General features: G+C 39.0%; 1 protein-coding gene and 1 pseudogene across 1 annotated transcript in view; one reads left to right on the top strand and one right to left on the bottom strand.

Moving 5' to 3' along the window:
- Nucleotides 1–22,490, top strand: part of LOC114053992 (lipoxygenase homology domain-containing protein 1-like) — a 657,625-nt gene that overhangs the window by 228,102 nt on the left and 407,033 nt on the right. The window contains 1 exon segment of the mRNA XM_027877094.1: nucleotides 21,284–21,416. Within this exon segment, the coding sequence (XP_027732895.1) occupies nucleotides 21,284–21,416 (133 nt within the window).
- LOC114053745 lies at nucleotides 5,966–6,289 on the bottom strand (annotated as a pseudogene).

Consider the following 22,490-nt stretch of genomic DNA (forward strand, 5'->3'; position numbering starts at 1 on the left):
TTTGTCTCTGTCTCTTTCTGTCTTTTTCTCTCTGACTGTCTGGCTATATCTGTCTGTCTCTCCCTCTAATTTTCTCACCTATTTTTCCTTTCTAAGTAGCTGCATCACTGGGGACCCTACTGGCCAGTTCCAGTTGGGCAATCCTGCTTTCCTTTGTTCCTTCTTTCCCTCCTTTCTTTCTTTCCTTCTTCTTTCCTTCCCTCCTTCCCTACTTTCCTCCTTGTTTTTTTCCTTCTTTCCCTTCCTCCTTCCCTTCTTCCCTACCCCCTCTCCCTCCTGTCCCTATGTCCACATAGGGAATCATACCCTTACCTGTGTGTTATTTGTCCAAAGGAATATTAATTTTAATTACTGAAACCTCGCAAGATATCTTGGGGTTTGTGGATTCGATTTTTTTCTTTTCACTACTTATTTATTCCATCATTAAAAAAAACTGGGACAGCCAACTCTTTTGCCCCATGTAGTTTCATTTATGATTTCTTGAAATACAGCACTGGAAAACTGGGTTTGATAAAGCCCATTAGTATTCAAATGGAGCCACCTGACCATGCCTTAAACCCAAGTCACTCTGGCTCTCAGTGATTGGCCAATAATAGGTCCCCAGCCCATGTCTCACTTGGTCATTTTGTTCTGGCCAGAAACTCTGAGGGTCTTCCCCTCCCAGATTGATTTTTTTTTTTTTTTGAGTAGAGAAAGAAGTCTTTTTTTTTTTGCCTCATTTCTTACTTAGCCTTAATCACTTAATGGGTATTGCCTCAGAAAAACTGAGACCTGAGAAAGACCTAAGCTTAAAAAGGCCATGGTATCCTACTGCATTGGGGCCATCTCCCATCATCCTGATATATGTCTTGCCACTGGACCTAGGTGACTCTGGAGGAAGGAGTGAGACTGGTGACTTTGGATAGCCCTGCCTCACTTAACTCCAATTCCCTTGCAAATCAAGATATCACCTTCCTGATGTCATTGGTCCTCTTTGAGAATGAAGGACAAACAACAACAATTTTTCTTTGCCAAGGACAACCCTGCTATATGCTACTCTTCGTGACATCCCTCCCAGCTTTACCGATAGGTTACCCTCATGATCTTTCTAATCTTTATTCTCTTTCTATTTGTTGGTTTCTTCCCTGCTATTGCTAAACATATCCAAATCTCCCCAGTTTGAAATATCCTACCATCTCCTCAAAAATATTGTCTTCTGTCTCCTTTTTCACAGTCAAATTCCCAGAAAAAGCTACCTACACCTGTTGCCTTCACTTCGTCTCCTCTTAAGCACTTCTCAACCTTTTGTAATCTGCTTTCTTACCTTAGCACTGAAATTACTCACCCAATGTCACCAGTGTTCTCTTAAAAGTCACCTATGATGGTCTTTTTATTAATCCTCATCCTCTTCAACCTCTCTGTGTCATTTGACATGGTTGCCTATCTTTTCCTTCTGGATTTTCTCTTTAGATTTTCATTACTTTACACTTTTGGTTCTCCCCTTAACTGTGTGACCATTCCTCACTTCCCTTGGCTGGTTTATGATTGAATATCATATCCCTTAATTTGTAAATGTAGCCCTGAGCCTGGGGCCCTTTTCTCTCTCTCTTTACAATTAGTGACTTCAGTTTCATGGGTTTAATAATTATCTTTATGCAGAATATTCCCAAACTTTTATACCAAACCCTAGTCCAGGGGTGGGGAACCTGTGCCCTTCAGGCCACATGTGACCTTCTATATCCTCAAGTGTGGCCCTTTGACTGAATGCAAACTTCACAGAACAAATCCGTTTATTAATGATTTATTATTGTTTTGTGAAGTTTAGATTCAGTCAAAGGGCCACATGTGGCCTCGTCTTTCCCCTGATATACAATTGTGCATCTCTGATGGTTAATTGGATATTTCAAATTTATCGTGCCCAAAACTGAATTCATTATCTTTCCCTCAAAATTTCTATATTTTTTGAAGCCATCAGAATCCTTCTAATCACTCATATTCCCAAACTCAGCATAGTTTCGAGTTTTACTTATGCTCACCTCATATTTCTAATCAGTTGTTGATGATTGTTGTTTCTACCTCCACAAACTCTTTCTTGCTCAACTCTTTCCTCAGTCTAATTCATTTATCTTTTTTGGAACTGCTAATGTGATTTTCCTAAAGCACCCCTCTGATCACATAATTACCCCATTCAATTAGCTCCAGTGTCTCCCTGTTTTTAGGACCAAATGCAACTCCTCTATTTGTCATTTAAAGCTATGCACAAGCATATTGTTCCAACCTTGCCAGTTTTCTCACATATTGCTTTCCTCTATGCACTCTACACTCCAGCCTGAGTGGTTTATACTCACTTATAACACTCCATCTCCTGTGCCTTTGCACTGTCTGTCCTCCGTGTTGGGAATGCTCTCCCTCCTCAAATTCACCTCTTCATCCTCTTGTTTCTTTCCAAAAAGTGCTCAATTTTTTTTTACCCTGCTCAATTTTCACCTTCTACATAAAGACTTTCCTCATCTCCCAACTAGTAGTGTCCTCTCCAATATAGATTTATCTTTTATTTATTTTGTATGCACTTGTATACACATATTTTTTTTCTCCCTCATAGATTGTAAGTCCTTCCCTGGCATAAAATAGATGCTTTATAAATGTTTATTGATTGATTTTGGGGCCACAGCCTATGTTTTGACCAATATGATAATAATCCTATACAAATCAAGAGCTATGGATCATGATCAGTAGGAAGTTGGCTTCAAAGCCAAAAAGACCTGAATATAAATCCTGCCACTGATACATACTGGCTTTGTGACCTTGGGAAAGTCACTTCACCGCTCTATATCCCCAAAGACCTTTAACTGCAGAAAAGGTGCTGATATGTATTGGTGACAAAGTTTCCTCATTCTGAGAATTCTTTATACTAATGAAATCACAAGTCTAGTCCCTGACCCTCTATTTCATAGTTGTAGATCACCTCACAAGTTATGGAAAAGTCAATGATAGAATTTCAAGTGAGATATACCCAGATTAAACATTTTGAGCAGTTCTTCATGCCCTTTGCTAAATGACAAATAGGATGTTATGTACATTATCTCATTTGAAGCTCACCATCTCTTGAGATAAGTATAAAGTTTGTATAATCTTCATTCTATGGATGAAGAAACCAAGACTCAGAAGGCTGGGACACTCTAAAGTTCATACCTCTAGTAAGCGTTTGAGCTGCGAATCAAACCCAACTCTTTTGACTCCATATCTAATTCTCACATATTATACTCCATCTCCTGTCATCGTTGCAAGGTGAGTCCAACATAGCTATTGAGTTTCTTAGACTTTCTTGAACCCTAAGTTTCTTAGGGTTCCTTGAGCCACTGACATAAATAAGCTTTAGTCTTACTGGAGGCAGGGTTATAACTAGGGCAGGACCCTAGGGGTCAACAACTTGGGAAGTAACTGTGGCAGTTCTTTGGCTCCAGTCAGTGACCCAACTGCTAGTCCTCCCAGTGATCCCTTCTGGATATTCTTAGGAGCCTATCGATATATCTCTTTCCCTGCAGGGCCAGCCTTCTTCCATTATCATGTGGTAATGTCATTTCTGCTGGCATTTCTCCCTTTCTTCCTTCTCAGAGCTCAAAGGATGGAGGCATTGAGAAGACTCTCTGGGAGAGCACTATCTCACCTCTTGATTTGACTGCATAACACCCAGAGAGATAGTCCTTTGTACCACTGTAATATCTCCCTCCCCCTCACCAGTGCCCCAATTTAATTTGCTTTTGGAGTAAGAATTTGTAGTTATGGCTCTGCTTTAAAGATAATGCTTTGATTCCCAGGAGAAAAACTGCCATAGCATCACCAAAGAGAGATCAGCAGTCATTGGATATCAATTATTGTGACTACATTTTGCATTTACATTTTGTATCTATAGAGTGTCAGGAAAAGAAAAGAAAAAACACATGAAGAAACCACACTTTTTTTATGATTTTAAGAGGTGCTTTTAAAGTCATAAAATCTCTTCCTTTTTATAGATAAGAAAACTCAAGCCCAGGGAGGTCTTGAAGGACTTTCCTGAGATCATACAAGTAGCTATAGCAGCAAAGTTGGGAGCAGAACATATCTCCCAGATCCTGAATGTTGTTCTTTCTAATTAGCTATGCTGCAATTTGGTTCACTTAAAGAAACACTCCTCAAAGTGCTTGTCTATATAGAATTTAAAGAAGGTTTAGGGTATGAGTATTGGTGCATTCATGAAAAAAATACCTAGCTCTAAGCCCCAGATAATCTTAGGATTATCTAAGGCAGCTCTACTTTTATAAAGTTTCAAACCACTTGGTAAATGTGTCCCTGTTCCTTTTCATTTTCATTCACCTCTGAATTTCGCCAGGAACAACCAGAAAAGGTTAAAAACAAATTCTGAAATACTGTGAGAAAGATAGTTTGTTCTTGAGGATTTTCCAGTCTAACAAACAGGAAGAAATATCAGAGGTATGCTGAGAACAAAACCTCTTCTCAAAAGAATCTCTAGCAAAATGTTTAAACTCAAAAGACTCCAGCAGTTCAGAGAAAACATTCTGCAAGATTCTTTGCTTATTTGAACCAATTTTAATATATTTTTGAGTTTCTGATAAACGAACTGTTCTAAACACTACAGTTGATTCTCATTGTTCAATCTAACTGTAACATGCTTAGTCAGTCAGTAGATATTTGTTAAATGCCTACTATGTTCCATGCTGTATACTAAGGGTACAAAGTAAGGCAAAAAAAAAGTCCTCATTCTCAAGGAGCTCACAGTCCAGTGGGGGAGACAATATGCAAAGAACTATGTACCATCAAGGTATATACAGGTTAAATTTGAAATAATCAACAGAGCGGAGACAGTAAAATTAAGAGGGAATCAGGAAAGACTTTCTTTAAAAGATAAAATTTCATCTGGGACTTGAATGAAGTCAAGGAAACCAGGAGGCAGAGATGAACAGGGAAGAATTCAAGGCATGGGGACCAGTCAGTGAAAATGCCCAGACTTGGGAGATACAGTGAACAACAAGGAGACCAGTGTCAATAGATTGCAGATTATATACATAATCTGCATGGGGGGGTAGGGGTAGGAGATAAGGTGTAAGAAGACTGGACAGGTGGAAAGGGATAGGTTATGAATATCAGAGGATGTTATACAACTAGATGGTGAAATGGTTAGAGTACTGGGCCTGGAGTTAGGAAGAGCTGAGTTTAAATTTGGCCTTAGACATTTATCAGCTGTGTGATCCTGGGCAAGTCATTTAACCTCTGTCCATTTCAGTTTCCTTGTCTGTAAAATAGGGATAACAATAGCATCTATTGCCCAGGGTTATGAGGATCAAATGATATAATTTGATTGTATTAGCACAGTGCCTGGCAATTAGTAAGTCTTATATAAATGTTAGTTATTATTATTATTGTTGTCATGATGATAATGATGATGATAGTGTTTGATACTGAAGGCACTAGAGAGCCATTGGAGTTTATTGAGTTGGGGGGGCTTGGCCTATGCTTAAGGAAGATCACTTTGGCAGTTGAGTAGAGGATGAATTTGTGTGGAGGAAGATTTGTGGCAGGCAGAAAACCCAGGAGGATATGTGATGAGGGCCTATACCAAGGTGGTAGCAGTATCAGAAAGGAGCATATGTGAGAAATGCTATGGAGTTAAAATGGTGTGGTATCCAGGTAACTGGATATGGTGGTGGAGGAAGAGGGGATGGGAAGAAGATGAGATAGAGTGAAAGGAATCAAAGGGTAACTCACACCCAAGTTGTGAGTCTGGGTGACTGCTAGAATGGTGGTATCCTCAACTGTAACAGGGAACTTCAGAAGAGGGGAGGATATTGGGGAAAAGATAATGGTTTGGTTTTGGACATGTTGAGTTTAAGATGTCTTACTGGCATCTGCTCCTAGTAATTCTTTTTTTTTTCTTTTTTTTTTTTTCAAATCTTTACTGGGTAAATGGGGAAGGTTGGCAGGGTCCAGTTTAGTCCTTCTTGGCAGCAGCATTCCTCATGGCAGCTAGGACACTGCTGAGCTCCTTTCTCTTCCTCTTGGCCTAGATGTGAGTTCCCGCCCTTTTTTTGATGAACTTAAGGGCTCGCTTATCCTTGGAGACCTTTAACAATTCCATGGCCTGCCTCTCATAAGGGGCAAATCCACACACCTCCCGGATCATATCTCTCACAAACTTGGTGTGTTTGGTCAAGCTCCCATGCCAGTGGCAGTGTCGTGGCTTTGAAACGTCTTTGGTAACTTTGTGGCCCTTGTTGAGGCCTACGGCCATGGGGAATCAGATGGCCATGGCTGCAGCGCTACTGTAGGCCCAATGGCAGCCACAGCCTGCTTCTAGTAATTCAATGGGCACTTGGGAGTGAGAGTTCACAGGTAAGCAGATAGGTTAAGACTAAATAAAGAGATCTGAGAATCATCTGTATAGCGATGACAATTGAATCCATGGGAGCTGATGAGATCAGCAAGTAAAATAATATAGAAGAAGAGAAGAGAGTCCAGGACAGAAAAGTGTGGGACATCCACAGTTAGCAGGCATAACCCGGATGAAGATCCAGCAAGGGATACTGAGGAGAGGTCTGAGGTAAGGGGAATATAAGAGTACAGTATACTCCACTGGCATATAAAAATGTCTAGAAACTGAGAGGAAGGCTTTCAGCTTGTTGGATTGACCCCATGAGTTGGATTTATAGGCTCATACGGAGGAGAATTGCACAGAATAGTAGGATATGGATGAGCTGTGATCTGTATAACTGGAGAGAGTTGTCTATATCAATGAGGTCACAGATTTGTGGAATATCACAGGATAGGCCGGGGAGGTAGAAGTGGGTGACTCACTAGTTATTTCTCACTAGTGGCTGCTTCTACCACTAACGAACAATGCAGAACTCTACAATCCCAGTCTCAGTACAAATTTATAGCCATTTGTTTTGTTTTGAAGTTCCCAATAACTCTGGTAGTTCTACCTTACAGTTTTGGAAATCTATACTTTTTGGTTTGTTTTTCCTCATTCACTCAAGATTCCCTCATTCTGACTCCTTATATCATGACCTAGAAAACAACAGTTTTTTTCAGCATCATCCATGTAGTTTGCTGTTCACTTCCCACATCTTTTTTTTTCCCTTCCAATACACTTCCTTCTCTTTCAAAGCCCCTACCTTTATCTTGAAGAAGAGATGAAAGCATTGTACCTTGGTCTTCAAATCCTTTGGTTTCCTGTTCAGAACCTCATAGTTTCTTTTCACATCATCATTCATCCATTAATCAGCAGGGGAGGTTAGCAGTCATTGTGCTTGAGAAAAGATAAAGGATTTCCATTGTATTTCTGATAAGTTCTGAGGAAAACAATATACCTTCCAAAGGCCATGCTAAGACTGCATGTAAGCTGTCTTTGTACCCCTCAGAAAACAGTCACCGTTAACTGCTATCTATTTCTTTCAGCAGCTAGAAGCAGCTAGGTGGCACAGTGGATGGAACACCAGGCCTAGTGTCAGGATAAACCTGAGTTCAAATCTGGCTTCAGACACTTGCTAGCTCAGTGACCCTGGGCAAGTCACTTAACTTTGTTTGCCTTTTCTCATCTGGAGAAGGAAATGGCAAAGCACTCCAGTATCTTTGCTAAGAAAACCCCAAATGTGGTCACAAAGAATCATGAAGATTCAAACATGACTGAAATGAATGAACAATAGCAGTCTCTTTTTCTTAGTGTTTCTAATAGGTTTCCTTGTACTGGCTGTCTAAAAATTACTTTAATCGTTTAGTGTAGCAAGGCATGTTGCTAATTTAGAACATCTAAAATTCACCCTTAATGAAAAAAGTTAATTCCCGGCATTAGGCTTCTATAAGTCTAATAAGTCTAACTTCCATGGATGTCTGTAAGTTCCAAAGCCCAAATTTCTATTTATTCCCTTTCTTCTCTGTGTCATTCAGAGCTCCTGATACTACTTTTGACTCTTTTCAATCTCTTCATAATCTTTTTTTTTCCCTCTGTCTTCTATCATGAATTATTTCTTCCATCTTGTACTGGTGATGACATGATTCCTCCTGTCCCCCAGCCTAGTTGATGTAATCACAGAAAGGGGCAGAAAGTAGAGGTAAAGTATAAATTGTTCAAGTGTAAAGATGATTGACCTTTTATGCCATTACAAAGTATGAAGAAACCTTCCTGTTGGAATTGGAAGGATGGTTTGCCATTGCTTGGCTGAAGATTGTGCCCTTCACAAGTAGCCTTTAAAACATTAAGCTTATGAGCCCTAGATGTAATTGATGCAGTAAAAACTTTTCTCAGCTTTGTGGAGCATGCCCCCCCCCCCCCCCGTGCTTTTCTGCAGGGGGTATTCCTCTCCTTTCTTTCTACTCATGTTGTTTGACAGCAGAGCTACTCACCTAGTGGGAGATGTCACTTCCAGCAGGGACAAAAAGATATATAGATTGACAGATCAGGAAGTGGCTCCAAGGAGCATGACCCTTGGCAGCAGAGAAGAGAGTCAATCATAGATTTAAGCTCCATACATGTTGAGAACTGAGCTTCAGAGAGGAACAGGCCCAGAGAGCTCAATAGCAGTATGTACCCCACACTTAATCTGCTTTGATGTTCAGCATGAATATATTATGAGAGAAGGGACAATGGATCTCTGTGGGGCCAGATGCATTAGTTGCCTTGGCTACATGTGTTCCCTACAAGTATATCTCATTTCTAATGTATTTTAGGTTTGTGTTCAATCTTCCAACTGATGCTCTATATGTTTGTTGGAGAGTACACCCAAGTTTTATGGAGGAATATTGCTTTTATTTTATTTATTTTTAATTTATTTTTATTTATTTACTGTCTTTACTATGGAATCAGTGAATGCTTTGTCTTTGAACTAATTATGTCTTAGAAGTAGACTGCCAGAAGCTTTACATACGCTCACATACACACACACACACATACTCTAAAAGACAAACAAAAAACTTTTTGTTTTCTGAAATAAGCAGGAACACAAAATTCTCTACTGATCTACCACCTTCTTTTCCTATTCAATTGTTCTGTAATATTAGTATTCCTCTTCATTTTAGAAAAGTTCTCTTGCTTTCTATATCTTCTACATTTAAATGCTATCTTTTGTAGAATCCCTGATAATTTTCTCTGAAAACTGATATAGTAATTTACTTGTTTATTGAATTTCAGATTGCAGAATACCACCTTCAAACTAGGTTTCTGCTTTCCTTTTGTTTCTGATAATCCACTCAGGTATTAGCATTTATCACTTGTTACACATTATATTTGGCAATGTGTTACCATTTCATTGTAAAGGACAGCTTTCTACATTCCTAAGTTTAATCATTGTGACCTTTCAAAAGTTTATCATCACTTATTGCTTAAGAACTGAAAGAGCATTTTTTTTTCCAAAAAAAGAAACTGAAGAGACAAGATTTTTGGATATTTCCTCACATCTTTAAAAAGAGCAAGTTGAATCATAATTCCTTGGTGTTCTATTTTGAGTTGTCATGATTTTAAAGTTAAATGGAGCTGATTCAGAAATGCTCTTTCCATAAAACTTTAACTGACATCAGAGGTATTTGGTCTAAAGTAGGGAGGTTCCTTAGAAAATTTGCTATTGATTTTCTGTGGAGTCCAAAGTAAAAGGAAGAACAAGACAGATTTTCAGACAGGTCTATCTATGAAAGACATGATGCTTTATAGGAAAAGGTGTTAGGGCAGGAAGTAAGGTCTTGTCTTCTCCAAATGCTCACCCTCACTTCTGTGAATCCTGAATACAATTTACATGCTTCTTCTAGGAATCCATATAAGATCAAACTCGTCTTTCCTCAAGTACCAACTCTCCTACCACTCTCTGAGAATGACCTTACTCTTACTTTACCAAGGAAATTGACACTGACATCAAGTTCTTCAGCTCTTATCCTTCATTCTTCTTAACTTCTTTAAAGTCTTCTTCCTCTCCCTTAGTCTCAGAGATTGAGATAGTCCTTTTTAAAACTAATACCTCCATCTATATCCTTGATCCCATTCCTCTTCTTTCTTCCATGATCTTGCTCTAACGGTCATATACTTGTAAGTTTCTAGTTTCTCCAATGTTTCTTTCAACTGGCTTCTCCCTGCCTACCTCCAACCCCTCTGCCTACTAGCATGCCTAGGTGTCACCTATCTGAAACAAACAAAAACAAAAACAAACCCTTTCTTTTAGTCCATTTCATCACCCTAAAATCTTAATCTCTCTCCTCTTCTTCACAAACATTTAGAAAGAGTAGTCTACATTTATTGCTTCCACTGCTTTACCATTCATATACTTCTTAGCCTTTGCAATCAAGTTTTTGTTCCAACCACTAAAAATTTTTTTCCAAAACCAGCAATGACCACTTTATTGCTAAATCTATTGCCTTATTTTCTCATTCTATTTGTTATTTCTCTAGCATTTGGCCCTGTGGACTACCTTCTTCTTAAAATCCTCCTTTTCTTGGCCTCTGTGACACTGGACTTTTACAGTTCAGAGGCAGCTAGGTGGTCCAATGGATAGAGCACCAGGTCTGGAGTCAAGAAGAATTGAGTTCAAATTTAGCCTCAGTCACTTACTGGCTGCATGACCCTGGGCAAGTCAATTAACTTCTGTCTGCCTTCATTTCCTCAACTACAAAATGGGCATAATAAGAGCACCTACCTCACAAGGTTATTGTGAAGATCAAATGAGATATTTGCAAAATGCTTAGCAAGTGCCTGATATTTAGGAGGGTATGAGATATTCAAGGAGGATCAGCACCTCTGGTGTTAGGCCTTGACAAGCCCTTTTCAGGGCTGCTCATTCATCTTTGATGTCCATCTGTTACCCAACTCTCACCTCCAAGAAGCTATAGAATTCACAGCAACCACACCCTGGTAAAACTGTCTTGGCAGACAGGCTAAACCAGGTTGAGGGTTTGACAGGTCTCAAACCTGTTAGTGAGTTAGGATGTCTACTTAGTTAGTGAGTTAGTGAGTTAGAATGTCTACTCCAAGCATGTGAAGACTTCTCCTGGTAAAATGTGTGGATGAGAACAATTTATTCCAATGGCCATTAAGACAGCTGAACTTGGTTAGAATACTTAGAACTTGGTTGGACATTGAAGATATCAAAGTCATCCACTGCATCCCGGGCCCTCCCCGGTCATCTTGACTTTTGTCCTGCCACTGGACTTTGATGAGTCTGGAAGAGAGAATGAGGCTGATGACTTTGTGTAACTCTGCCTTACTTAAATCCAATTCACTAGCAAGTCAAGACATCACCCATGATGTCACTGGTCCTTTCTGAAAACGAAGGACAAACAAAAACAGCCCGGAACCTAGTAGGTACTATATAATTGCTTATTCCCTTCACCTGTTCCCTAGTTTACTTACTTTGTTTCTAAGTGTTTTTTTTTCTTGGTCTCCATTCCTGGCTTTTTATATTTCTTCCATCTGTTAAAAATGGGGATCCTCCAACTGTCCTTGACCCACTTATTTTCTCTCTCTAGATCAAGTCCATTGACTATTTCATATACTTCCATGGTTATAATGATCACTTCTGTGCCTATGATTCTCAAATCTACAATCATTCCTCCTATCCCCAACTTCTTCCCAGAACCCTTGGGCTGTATCTCTAGTATTAACTTCTAGGTATCTCTCCCTGCATGCTCCATTGACAACTCATTCATACTGGACTCATAATTTTCTCACTAAACCTTTCCCCTTCATCTTTTCATATACTTGCAATCACTTTTGATTCTTTTCCCTCCTTTCCCCTTTTTATCCCATGAGTTGCCAAGTCACATCCACTGCACTTCTGAAATGACTTTGCCATCTGTCCCTTTCACTCAGGTCCCACTGCTAGCACACTTGTTTCAACACTAATCTCTTATCTCCTGTTGTAGCTTGACTGGATCAGTCATTCCCAAACTCTCTCTGTATTTTTTCATATTCTTTTTATTGTAGTTATTTGTGTCTATTTTATTGCGTCTTTTTATTTGTGTCTTTTTATTGTAGTTATTTGTGTCTATTTCCTCACTGTGTTTACTGTATGTTGAACACCTCCCAGAAACATCTTTGGTAGATATAACTGAATTCTCAAAGAATCTCCTCCAACTAATCTTCTCCCATGTATATGTCAGGATTATACAAGATATCTTGTAAGAGGCTATAGAAGAAATAACTATCCAATGATTCTAATTATCATTATCAAATAGGACATAAAATAGGGAGAAAAGTGTTTATTAAAGGTGTTCCCTGCTGTCAAGTAGGATGTCCTAAGCAGAATTCAAATGAGAAAAGGATTGCTTATAACTTGGAGGCTTTCCTAATGGAATGTTAATATGACACGGTGCCTATTGCATCAAACCCCAGGAATATTGAGGTACCTCTTTAAGGAATTCCACAGGTTCTAAAAAAGATAGTTCTAACAATTGACACAGGAAAATAAAGGGATGAGGAATGATTGTTAACCTTAGTGTAATATGCAACCCATTAAGTTACCGTATCAGTACTTATATCTTGGAAAGTTAGGTACTGTGATGAATGATGAGTGGGTTTAGAATTGGATGGGTAAATAGAGCAAGCTGAACTGAATTTGGGAAATTGTGCAATATTTTCAGTGATCTTGAGCTGTTCCCTGACACACAAACCTCTCTTTTCATTAACACTGTTCTCTTAGATTATGCTGTATGACTACAAGTCGTGGAATATCACTATCTCTAAAGAATCAATATTATGACAGATACAAAGGGCAATGGTGAATCATGCAATCATAGAATCTCTGAGCTGGAAGAAACTTCAGAGGCCATTTAATGCAACCCATACCAGAACAAGAATCCTTTCTATGACATATTCAACAAGATGGCATAAAGACCTTCATTGATGGGAACCCACAGCCTCCCAAAGCATCAATTCCAATTTCAGATAGCATTGTTAGTTGCTAAAGTTTCTAAAGACTTCAGACCCAAATCTGCCTCTTTGAACCTTCCACTCCTTGTTACTAGTTCTTCCTCATGGGGATTAAGTAGCAGACAGTTTGGTAGTTCTCAAGAGACTATATAACGCATTACCAAGACGGACTGGCATGTAAGAATGAATAAATGAAAAAGTAGTTATTAGACACTTACTATGTGTTTCCCAAACACTGTAGGAAGTACAAGGGATGCAAATAAATACAAAAGTGAGATGGTCCCTGTCCTTAAGAGAGGCTACAAATATTGGGCAGTAGTGACCAAGGGTTTTTTTGGTCTGGGACGTAGCAGGGATACTGAGTAGACCCATAAGGAAGTTGATTGATATGTCCTTTCCACTATTGATTCAATTACCATTCTTGAAGAAATGGTGGGAGATGGTAGCACACATGGTAAGAAGATAGCTGGAAGAATGTTCTTGTGGTCAGGGACAATTTAGATAGGTGACTTTCTGAGTTTGCCCTCACTGACTCATCATCTGTATAGCTTCACTCCACAGTAGGGATTCCAGACCTGAATGTATTATGTCTCCCAGGCCATGGTATCTGGGATGGTTAAGTTGGCTGGCTGGAAGTCAAGTAAGTGATAATGAATAACAAGCATTTATTAAATGCTTTGCAAGCCACCCAGACACCTAATCCTGCTTCCAGATACTTACAGTCATCATCCGGGGAGGTGGTTCCTGTGGACAAAGGGCCAGCCAACCAACTGTTTCTCACAGGGCAGGAAAGCCAACCTAAATAAAGCATTCTGAGAGAGATAAAGGAGGCAGCATGTGGTAGGCAAGTTGAGCCATCTTCACCTTGACAACCATCTCTCCTCAGACTCTGATGGAGAAAGTCCAGCACCCAGAACTTAAGGGCCTTGAGAGTAGCTGTGTCCCTCATGATACAGCCACCATGAAGAGAGAAATCACTGCAGAGAAGGGGCCCGCTTTCCTCATCACCACCAGCATTAACCCCTGACCAACTGTCACCAACAATTCAATTCAGTTCAATCAATATTTAGCACCTACTATGTGCCAGGCACTGTGTTAAGTTCTGGGAATGCAAATAAGAGAAAGAAAGACAGTCCTGCCCTCAAGGAGCTTATGATCTAATCAGGGAAGACAACGTATAAAAGGAAGCTGGAAGGGCGGGGATGGAGAGGAAAGTATACTAGGGAGTACCTGTTGTGGGAGTATCTTGTTCTGGAAGTTTAGACAAAGCAGAGCTATAGATGGAGAGTGGAGTGAGTTGTAAAATCCAGGTCCAACCTAGCTCTATGAAGGAAAGTTTTAGTTGGAGTTTAGTGCTCCAATAGGCAAATATTCACAAGAATTCGGGAAGTAGCAGCACTCCTCACACCACAAGTCCTGCTCTCAACTTGGCCTTCACAGTCATCATTTAGAGAAGTGGTGCCTCCTGGTCATACTCACCAACTGCCAACTTGGCTGAAGCATCAAGGCATCCTAAGGGAGTGCCAGAAAGTAGCATATGGTGGTACAGTCAAGCCACCATCACCACCACCTTGATAGCATCTCCTCTGAGATGTTGATGGAAATAGCCCAAAGAACTTTTGGAATAACAATGCCTGTATCCCAGCATCCACAGCCCTCATCCCAGGAAGTAAGCCACGTGGAGATGTAGCTTGACAGCTACTCCTACAGGGGATAGAGCCACATCTATTGAAGACTCAAAAAAAAAAAAGAGTTCTTGCTGCCAAAGTCCTTTGCACCTTCAAATGGTTCAACATTGGAAACTACTATGATTTTGTTGGTAGAGATGTTAAGGAAGAGACATCACCATCTGCTTTGTCACTGTACCCTAAGTACCATTGGACTATTCCATGCAGCTGAAATATTTCATATGTGTTTCCTCCTCCCTTAAAATGTTAGTTCCTTGAGAGCAGAGACTGTCTTACTTTTTTATTTATATGCCCAGGGCTTGGCACAGTGTTTTGAACATAGTAATCACTTAATAATAGCTTCATTCATTCATTCATGCAGACAAAATGAAATGTATGAAATGGAAAAGGAAGTGGGCCAGTCATGTAGGAAAAGTGAGGTATAGTCATACAGACAGTTCCTGACATTTACACTGATAACCACAAAATACCTAAGGGAAGCTTCCATATTGGAGCAATGTTCTATGGTGCATATGTGACAGGATATAGACAAAAAGCACACCAGATAATAAGGAACGTGTGGGATATAGATGATTTGCATTGATAAAGGCAATGAGGCAGCTGGGTAGCACAGTGGATAAAATGCTGGATCTGGAGTCAGGAAGATCTGAGTTCAAACCCAGCATCAGACGCTTACTAGCTGTGTGATACTAGCAAATCACTTAATCTCCATTTGTCCACTTCCTCATCTGTAAAATAGGAATGATAATAGCACCTACCTCCCATTTGTAAGGACCAGATGAAATAATAATTACAAAATGCTTAGCACAGTGACTGGCACATAGTAAGTTCTACATAAGTTTTAGCTATTATTATAATTACATTTACATTGATGAAATAATGAGAACATCAACTCGTAAGCATCATTCTTCCCTATTAGATTTTAAGCATTTTGAGATTGAGGTCTATGTCAAGTCTATTTTTGTATCCCCAGCAGCTAGCATGGAACATTACTTAGAGCAGGCTCTTAAATGAGTGTTCAATTGAAATGGAAACCCCCTACATTGGTCATTACATTACATTAATTTGTATCTACTGTCATGCTGTTTTATAATTGTTCTTGTGTTGTGAGAGGAAGAGAAAGTTGTGACTCCTGTTGGTAGTGTTTGTGTTTGTTCCCTCTCCTCAGATAGACTGTAAATGCCTTGAGGGCAGCTAATTTGTCTTTTTTTTCTTATCAATCAACAAAGCCTTGTCTAGTGCTCTGAACATAGAAACCACTCCAAAAATGTGTTTGACTGGTTACCTGAGACCTTTCTTTCCTGAACATTGGACCAGCTATATGACCCTGGGCAAATCTTTCTTGCTCAGGTTTCTCATCTACATAATTTTGAATATGATAGAAGAGGTTGTTGTGATGAGATGGCATACTTGGAAACAACTTTCAGAGTAGGAAAATGTCAGGCATTTTGTTATTGTTGTCTCAACAAAGTTTAAATTAATGAAATCTCCGACCTTGGAACTTTTAAGGGAAATCTTTTTAGTATTTTCTGACATAGTGCAAAAATATCCAGACCTTGACTAAAAGAAAAGGCGAAGCATAGTTTTTCAAGTGTATTTTGTTTTAATGGAATAAATGCTTTTTTCTAAAGTTATTAAATGAATTTCTTTAAAGGAAATAATGATTTCCCATTTTCTTTCATAATAATTATAGAGACATATTCCCAAATTTCCTGCCAATGCTCTTTTGTCCTAATGATATTAACAAGTGAGAAGAGATGATATGATGGGGTACACCTTCCTTGGTTAACAGAGGCTGTCCCTAATCTTTTGCACTGAACTCTCACTCTTTCAGTTTTTTTTCTTGATAGTTGTCTCTGATTGCACCAATGCTGCATAAGTTCCTAGAGAATTCAATTAAAACAAATCTCTTGAGTTCATACATCTCGTTTGTTCCTTACTTTTCTAATGACATTGTGGTGAATTTCTGCATAATGGAACATACCTTTTTACATAGGATCACAGTATCCTAGACTTAAGAGTCAAAAAAGACCTCAGAAATTATCTAGCCCTAACTCCTTCATTTTCTGGAGATCATACTGAGGCTCAAAGAAAATTAAGGGACCTTAGGGTCATGCTTGTAATATATAGCTGAGTTGGGATTTGGACCTAAGTCCTCTGACTCTTTAGAGCCAATACTTCATGCTGCCTACTGTTGCAAGGATACACAATTTCCTCTCCCTGCATTGGGTCTTCCTCTACCAACAGGAGTCACAACTTTCTCTTCCCCTCAGTCAGTGGTTTCATGGGTTGATTTGTTCATAATAATGGTTCATCTGGTGGCTGCTTCTCTGGTAAGCCAATCAGAGCCTACTCAGACTGGTCCTCTGATAATAGATATGCAGTCAAACATCAAGGTCATATTTAAAACCTTCTGAGCTTAGTAAGACCTACCAAAAGTTGTATTCCAATATACCTTTGAGAACCCCTGGTTGCCTTAGGACCATTAGGAGGCCCTGGACTAAATCTTCAGTGGAGAATGTATATCAAAGAGCTATGATTTTATATATGTGTACATACATACATACATGTGTGTGTATATATATATACACACACATACATACAAGGATAGAGACTAAACCTATGATTTATTTCATTGATAAGGAGGCTACTGGTGATAAACTTACTCTGTCAAAGTGGGTTGGAACTTCTTTTCTTCAATTTATAGTCTTAGAGTTGCCTTAAAACTTGGAGAGGTTTGGTAGCTTTCCTAGGGTCACACAAACAGTACGGACCAGAAGTGGGACTAAACTCAGGTCTTTCTGGCTCTCACGCCTCTCTACCCATCATGCCCCATTGCCATTCTTTTCACATTGCATATAATTATTTACCCAGTTCATGTAAAGACCTGTCACAGGCTAGTGAGAAGATAGGATGATATCATCTATTTTACTACCTGTGTATCAGTCAGTCAGTAAACATTTATTAAACACTTACTCTGCACCAGATACTATACTAAGGGATGCAAAAAGAGGCAAAGGTAAACCCTCAAGGAACTCATAATCTAATGGGGTATCTAAAATAGAAGAAATTAAGTAGCTTAGTACATTCTGGGAGAAAGTTGTATGACACATTAGATGACAAAGTTTGGGGACTATGTGGAGTGCCAGCCTAGGGAATGTCAATATCTAAAAAGCACTGTGAAGTGAAACCCTTTAGGAGGTATTTCTGGCTAAAATACAGCTAAGGGGTGCAGTGGATAGAGAGCTGAGCTTAATCTGGCTGTGTGGCTATGGGCAAATGATTTAACCCTTGTTTGCCTCAATTTCCTCTGTAAAATCTGTAAAATGAGGATAATAACAGTACCTACTTCTCAGGGTCATGAGAATAAAACGTGTCAATAATTGTAATATATTTTATTGTATTTTAATATAATTGTAATATAATATAATTGTACTGCAATATAATAATAATAATTGTAAAGCATGCTAAGGTGTATTGCCTGGCACACAGTCAGTACTATATAAATGTTAACGATGATGATGATGATGATGTCTGCCTGAACAGGAAGCGTATCAATACTAACAAAACCCTGACATTTGTACTAGACTGAAGAATCCAAAAAATCTGATGAGAAACTAGACTTAATGATTTCTTCCACATCAGAGCTGTGTAATAAGTCAGCCAGAAGGAGCCTGAGGGCAGTAGAAAATGAAGCTTGCTTGTTAGCACAGGTTAGCCTCCTTGGTGACCAGAGATTTTCAGGGACACATGTAGCTTACAAAACTCTGTGCCCAAAGTCAGCAAGAGTGAAGGGCCTACTCAACAATGCCCCACAATGGTAAGACAACCCCAAGATGAGGACATTGGAAGCCCTGATAGCCTCAGTGAGTCATGGCAGCACAGTGTAGCATTGGTACACTCCAGGCCCAGGGGTTCTGAGGACCCTGATCCTGTCCTGAGAAACCTGAGAGGGCTCCAAAGAGCTGTTTCTTTGAATCCCAAAGATCCAGGTGGGGGAGCAAACCCCAGGAGATGAGGAACCAAGAGTCTCAGGGTGAGATCACCCCAACAATAGCAGCAGGTAGAGCCTGGTCATGGTGCAAAGTTGTAGAGATGAGTAAATCAAAGGAAATATCTATCAATAGCATCTAAAATTATACCAAATTTAAAGCTCCTCTAGAATAAACTCATAACTTAATAAGACAGCAAGAAGTATTAGAAAAATATCAAAAGATTGAAAAAATAAAGAAGAAAATGTAAAATATCTGATATAAAAAAACAACACCTGGAAAACAGACTAAGGAGAGATATTTTAAGAATTACTGAATTTTATGAAAACCGCAGTTAAAAAATAAAAGCCCAAGGACTGTATTTCAAGAAATCCTAAATGAAAGCTGGCCAGATCTATTTGAATCAGAGGTCAAAGTGGAGATGGAAAAAATTCACCAATCACCTGAAAGAAGCCCCAAAAGGAAAAGTCCCAGGAATGTTAGCCAAAATCCATAGCTCTATGTCACAGAAAAAGAAACACTTCAAGAATCCAGAAAGAAGCAGTTCATGTAACAAGGGGGCCACAGTCAGAAGTATCACAGACCCAGCAGCTCATAGCATAAATGAGAGGAGATCTTGAAATATGATATACCAAAAGGCAAAAGAGATCAGCTTACTACCAAGAATAACAGCCTGCAACCAAAGTTGAATGTAATCTGAAAACAGAAAAAAAAAATAGACCTTTTAGAGGACTTTCAAGCATCTTTAGAGATGACCAGAACTGAGTAGGAACTTTGAAATACAAATGCAGGACTCCAAAGAAAACTAGAAAAATAAAATATATAAATGAAAAATAAATTTCTTTGTGCAATTGGAAAGAAGTGTTTGGCGAAGTAGTTCTAATATTCTAATAGGGGAGAGGAAACTGAAGTCTCTTAAGAACCTTATTATTTTCAAAGGATATTGAGGGAATTAAACAGGAAAAAACCCAAATATGGAAGTCTGGGGGGTGGATTAATTCTCTTCTGAGGGCTTGAAGAAAGGAAAGGAAAGGGTAAAAAGAGGAATATACTTGTGTAGAAAGAAGAAGAAGGGGTGATACTTGCTATTTCTCATCAGTGGAGTCTGTGAGAAGACTACACAAGCATGAAAGTAAGGATTCAGGAAATGACAATTACATTTGCAGAGGTATGTTAGTAAGTGGATTTCCATTAAAGATGTATTCAAAACACATTTTAAAGTTTAATCTATAATGTTAACCACCCCTTTCTTAATTCTAGACTATTAACAAAACATAAGTCAAGCCATACTTCGTAGGATTTACTGATTTCTAGGTAAAATGCTCACCTTGAAAACTGAACAATCAGTTCTCTCAAGCCATTCAGAGCTGGCTTCAACATACCCCTGGAACCTTCCTCTTATATCAAATGGAAGTAGGATTGAAGGCAAGTCAAGTCGACAAGCATTTGTTAAGCACTTGTCACAAGAACACTGGGAATGCAAGTATAAACAGAAAGACAGTTCCTGCTCTCAAAAAGCTTACATTCTAATGGTGGAAGAGAACACATAAAAAAGAGGCTGAAAATTAGGTGGGAAGAGATGAAGGTTCCTCGAGAAGGGGTATGGTCAAGATGGTCAAAAAGAATCAAAAGTACATCCTGGAGAGATTTTACACACACACACACACACACACACACACACACACACACACACACAGAGTTTTGTGTAGAAATGCATCAAATTGCAAAACAAAGTACCTGATCCTAAAGAGGAAAAATGAAAAAGAAAAGAAAAAAACAACAATCTAGAATCCAAGGTGCTATCTCAGGTTGTCTGTTAGACAATTGGCAGATGAAGTTGTGGTATGTGAATGTAATGCAATATTGAGTCATAAGAAATGACAAAACCTAATTCCAGAAAACCCTGGGTTATATGAACTGATGTAGAGTGAAGTGAGCAGAACCAAGAGGACAGTTTAGACAAAGATAACAACAATAAGAAGTAAAACAACTTTGACACACAGTACGATGATTAACCATTTTTCTTTGGATCTATGTTGAAGAGTATCATCCATCTTCTGACAGAGAGGTGATTGGTATGTGGTACAGAAAGAGAGATTTTTTTTGGACATGGCCACTGTGTGGATACATTTTACTTGACTATATTTATCTGTTTACAAGTATTTTTTAAAAACTATTATTCTCAGTTAATAAGGGTTGAGGTTAACAGGAGTTATGCCTAAAAAAGAGGGCCCTTGAAACACTTTTTACAATGTACAGAAGAAAATAGAAGGAAGTTCAGAAGGAAGAATTGATAAGCAGGACAGTTTTGAAAGTGATATTTTGAATTTATTATATACTTTAAAAACCCAATTGGTATGAAATGAGATTCACAGTTCCAAAGAGCATCTTCTTGGTTTTGTTGTGATAATGTGGAAATGTTTTTTTTTTGGGGGGGGGGGGAGGAATGCAGGTGTTTGATTTCAGAATAATTCATGTTCATATACATGTACAAAGATCAAGTGTCCTTTTTATGTCCTTGAGAGATTCCCTTCTTGGTTTCCTTGCTGTCTATGGGAATTATCCCTTGCTAACTGAAAGCTATGTGAGATCATTATAGTGCAGCATCACACTAGCACTTACTGAGGAATGCACAGCTGTATAAAGCTAGTGCTTAGTTCTAGAAAAAATCTTAAGAAACATACCAAACTTTTTTTGTTTCTTTGTTTTCTCTTTAATATCAGGTGACAATGCAGCATGTAAAGAGCAGGAAGACCCTAAACTTTGTGGCAAACAAGTGGCTATCTAGAATCCAAGGAGATGGAGACATTGTCTGTGAGCTACCTGTAGAAGAAGATGGAAAAGCAATTTTCCCAAGTGTGTTATTAAACTTTAGCAGTGCTTGCTGCATTCCAGTGTTGTAATAGCTATTTTATTTATTTCTGAAATATTTAGTTACATGATATTAGTTGTCCCAGTGAGGAAACTAATTTTTGTATCAAGTTGAAAGTTGTATACAGTGAGAGGTAAATGTTCCACGAATTGTGCCTGAGTCACTGGCCGTTCTAGGATCAGAGCTCATTAGAGTTCCTGAGTGTTGAACCTTTTTGGCAGCAATAGTGAAGGTGGAAGTTGGAGGCTATAATAGTTCCAGTCATGACATTACTTTTCATACCTCAACTGGGTCACCACTCTCTTAGGCCATTCCTTTCTTGAAATACCTCATTGTAACTAAAATCATTGTAAACTTGAGCAGTTCACGTCATAACAGTGTTGCCCTCACTTTTAAAAGACTATGAAAGTGGCATGCAATCTATCATTCATTCATTCTTTTATTAATTCTATTTCTAAGTTGTAAACCCAGTGGGCATTTTTTCTTACATAAAAAATGATCAATGTATGAATTAGGTTAATGATTCGGAACTTTCTTTACCCTATACATTTATCGATTAATCAATGGGATATATGGGGTGTTCAAGGTAGACTAGACCTCTGATATGAGGGCTTGCCAAGCAATTTTCAGGGCTGCTCATCCATCTTTGGTGTTCACCTGCCACCCAACTGTTATCTGTGGCTCCAAGAAACATGTAACATGCACAGTGGCCACACACAGGTAAAACTGTCATGGCAGATGGGCTAAGCCAAGTTGAAAGTACAGACAGGCCTCAAACCCATCAGCAAGTTAGTAGGATGTTTACCCCAAGCACATGAATCCTTCTTCTGGAGGAATGGTTGGATAAGAATAATTTGTTCCAATGACTATAAAGGCAGCTGACATAGCTGCTGTGAAACACTTAGAGCTTGGTCAGACATCAAAGATGCCAAGGTCATCCAATATATCCTAGGCTATCACTGGTCACCTTGACTTTTATCTTGCCACTGGACTTCAATGATTCTGCAAGAGAGTGAGAGAGAGAGAGAGAGAGAGAGAGAGAGAGAGAGAGAGAGAGA

Source organism: Vombatus ursinus, unplaced genomic scaffold (assembly GCF_900497805.2).
Source record: "Vombatus ursinus unplaced genomic scaffold, bare-nosed wombat genome assembly UNPS02014812.1, whole genome shotgun sequence".
NCBI classification, from domain to species: domain Eukaryota; kingdom Metazoa; phylum Chordata; class Mammalia; order Diprotodontia; family Vombatidae; genus Vombatus; species Vombatus ursinus.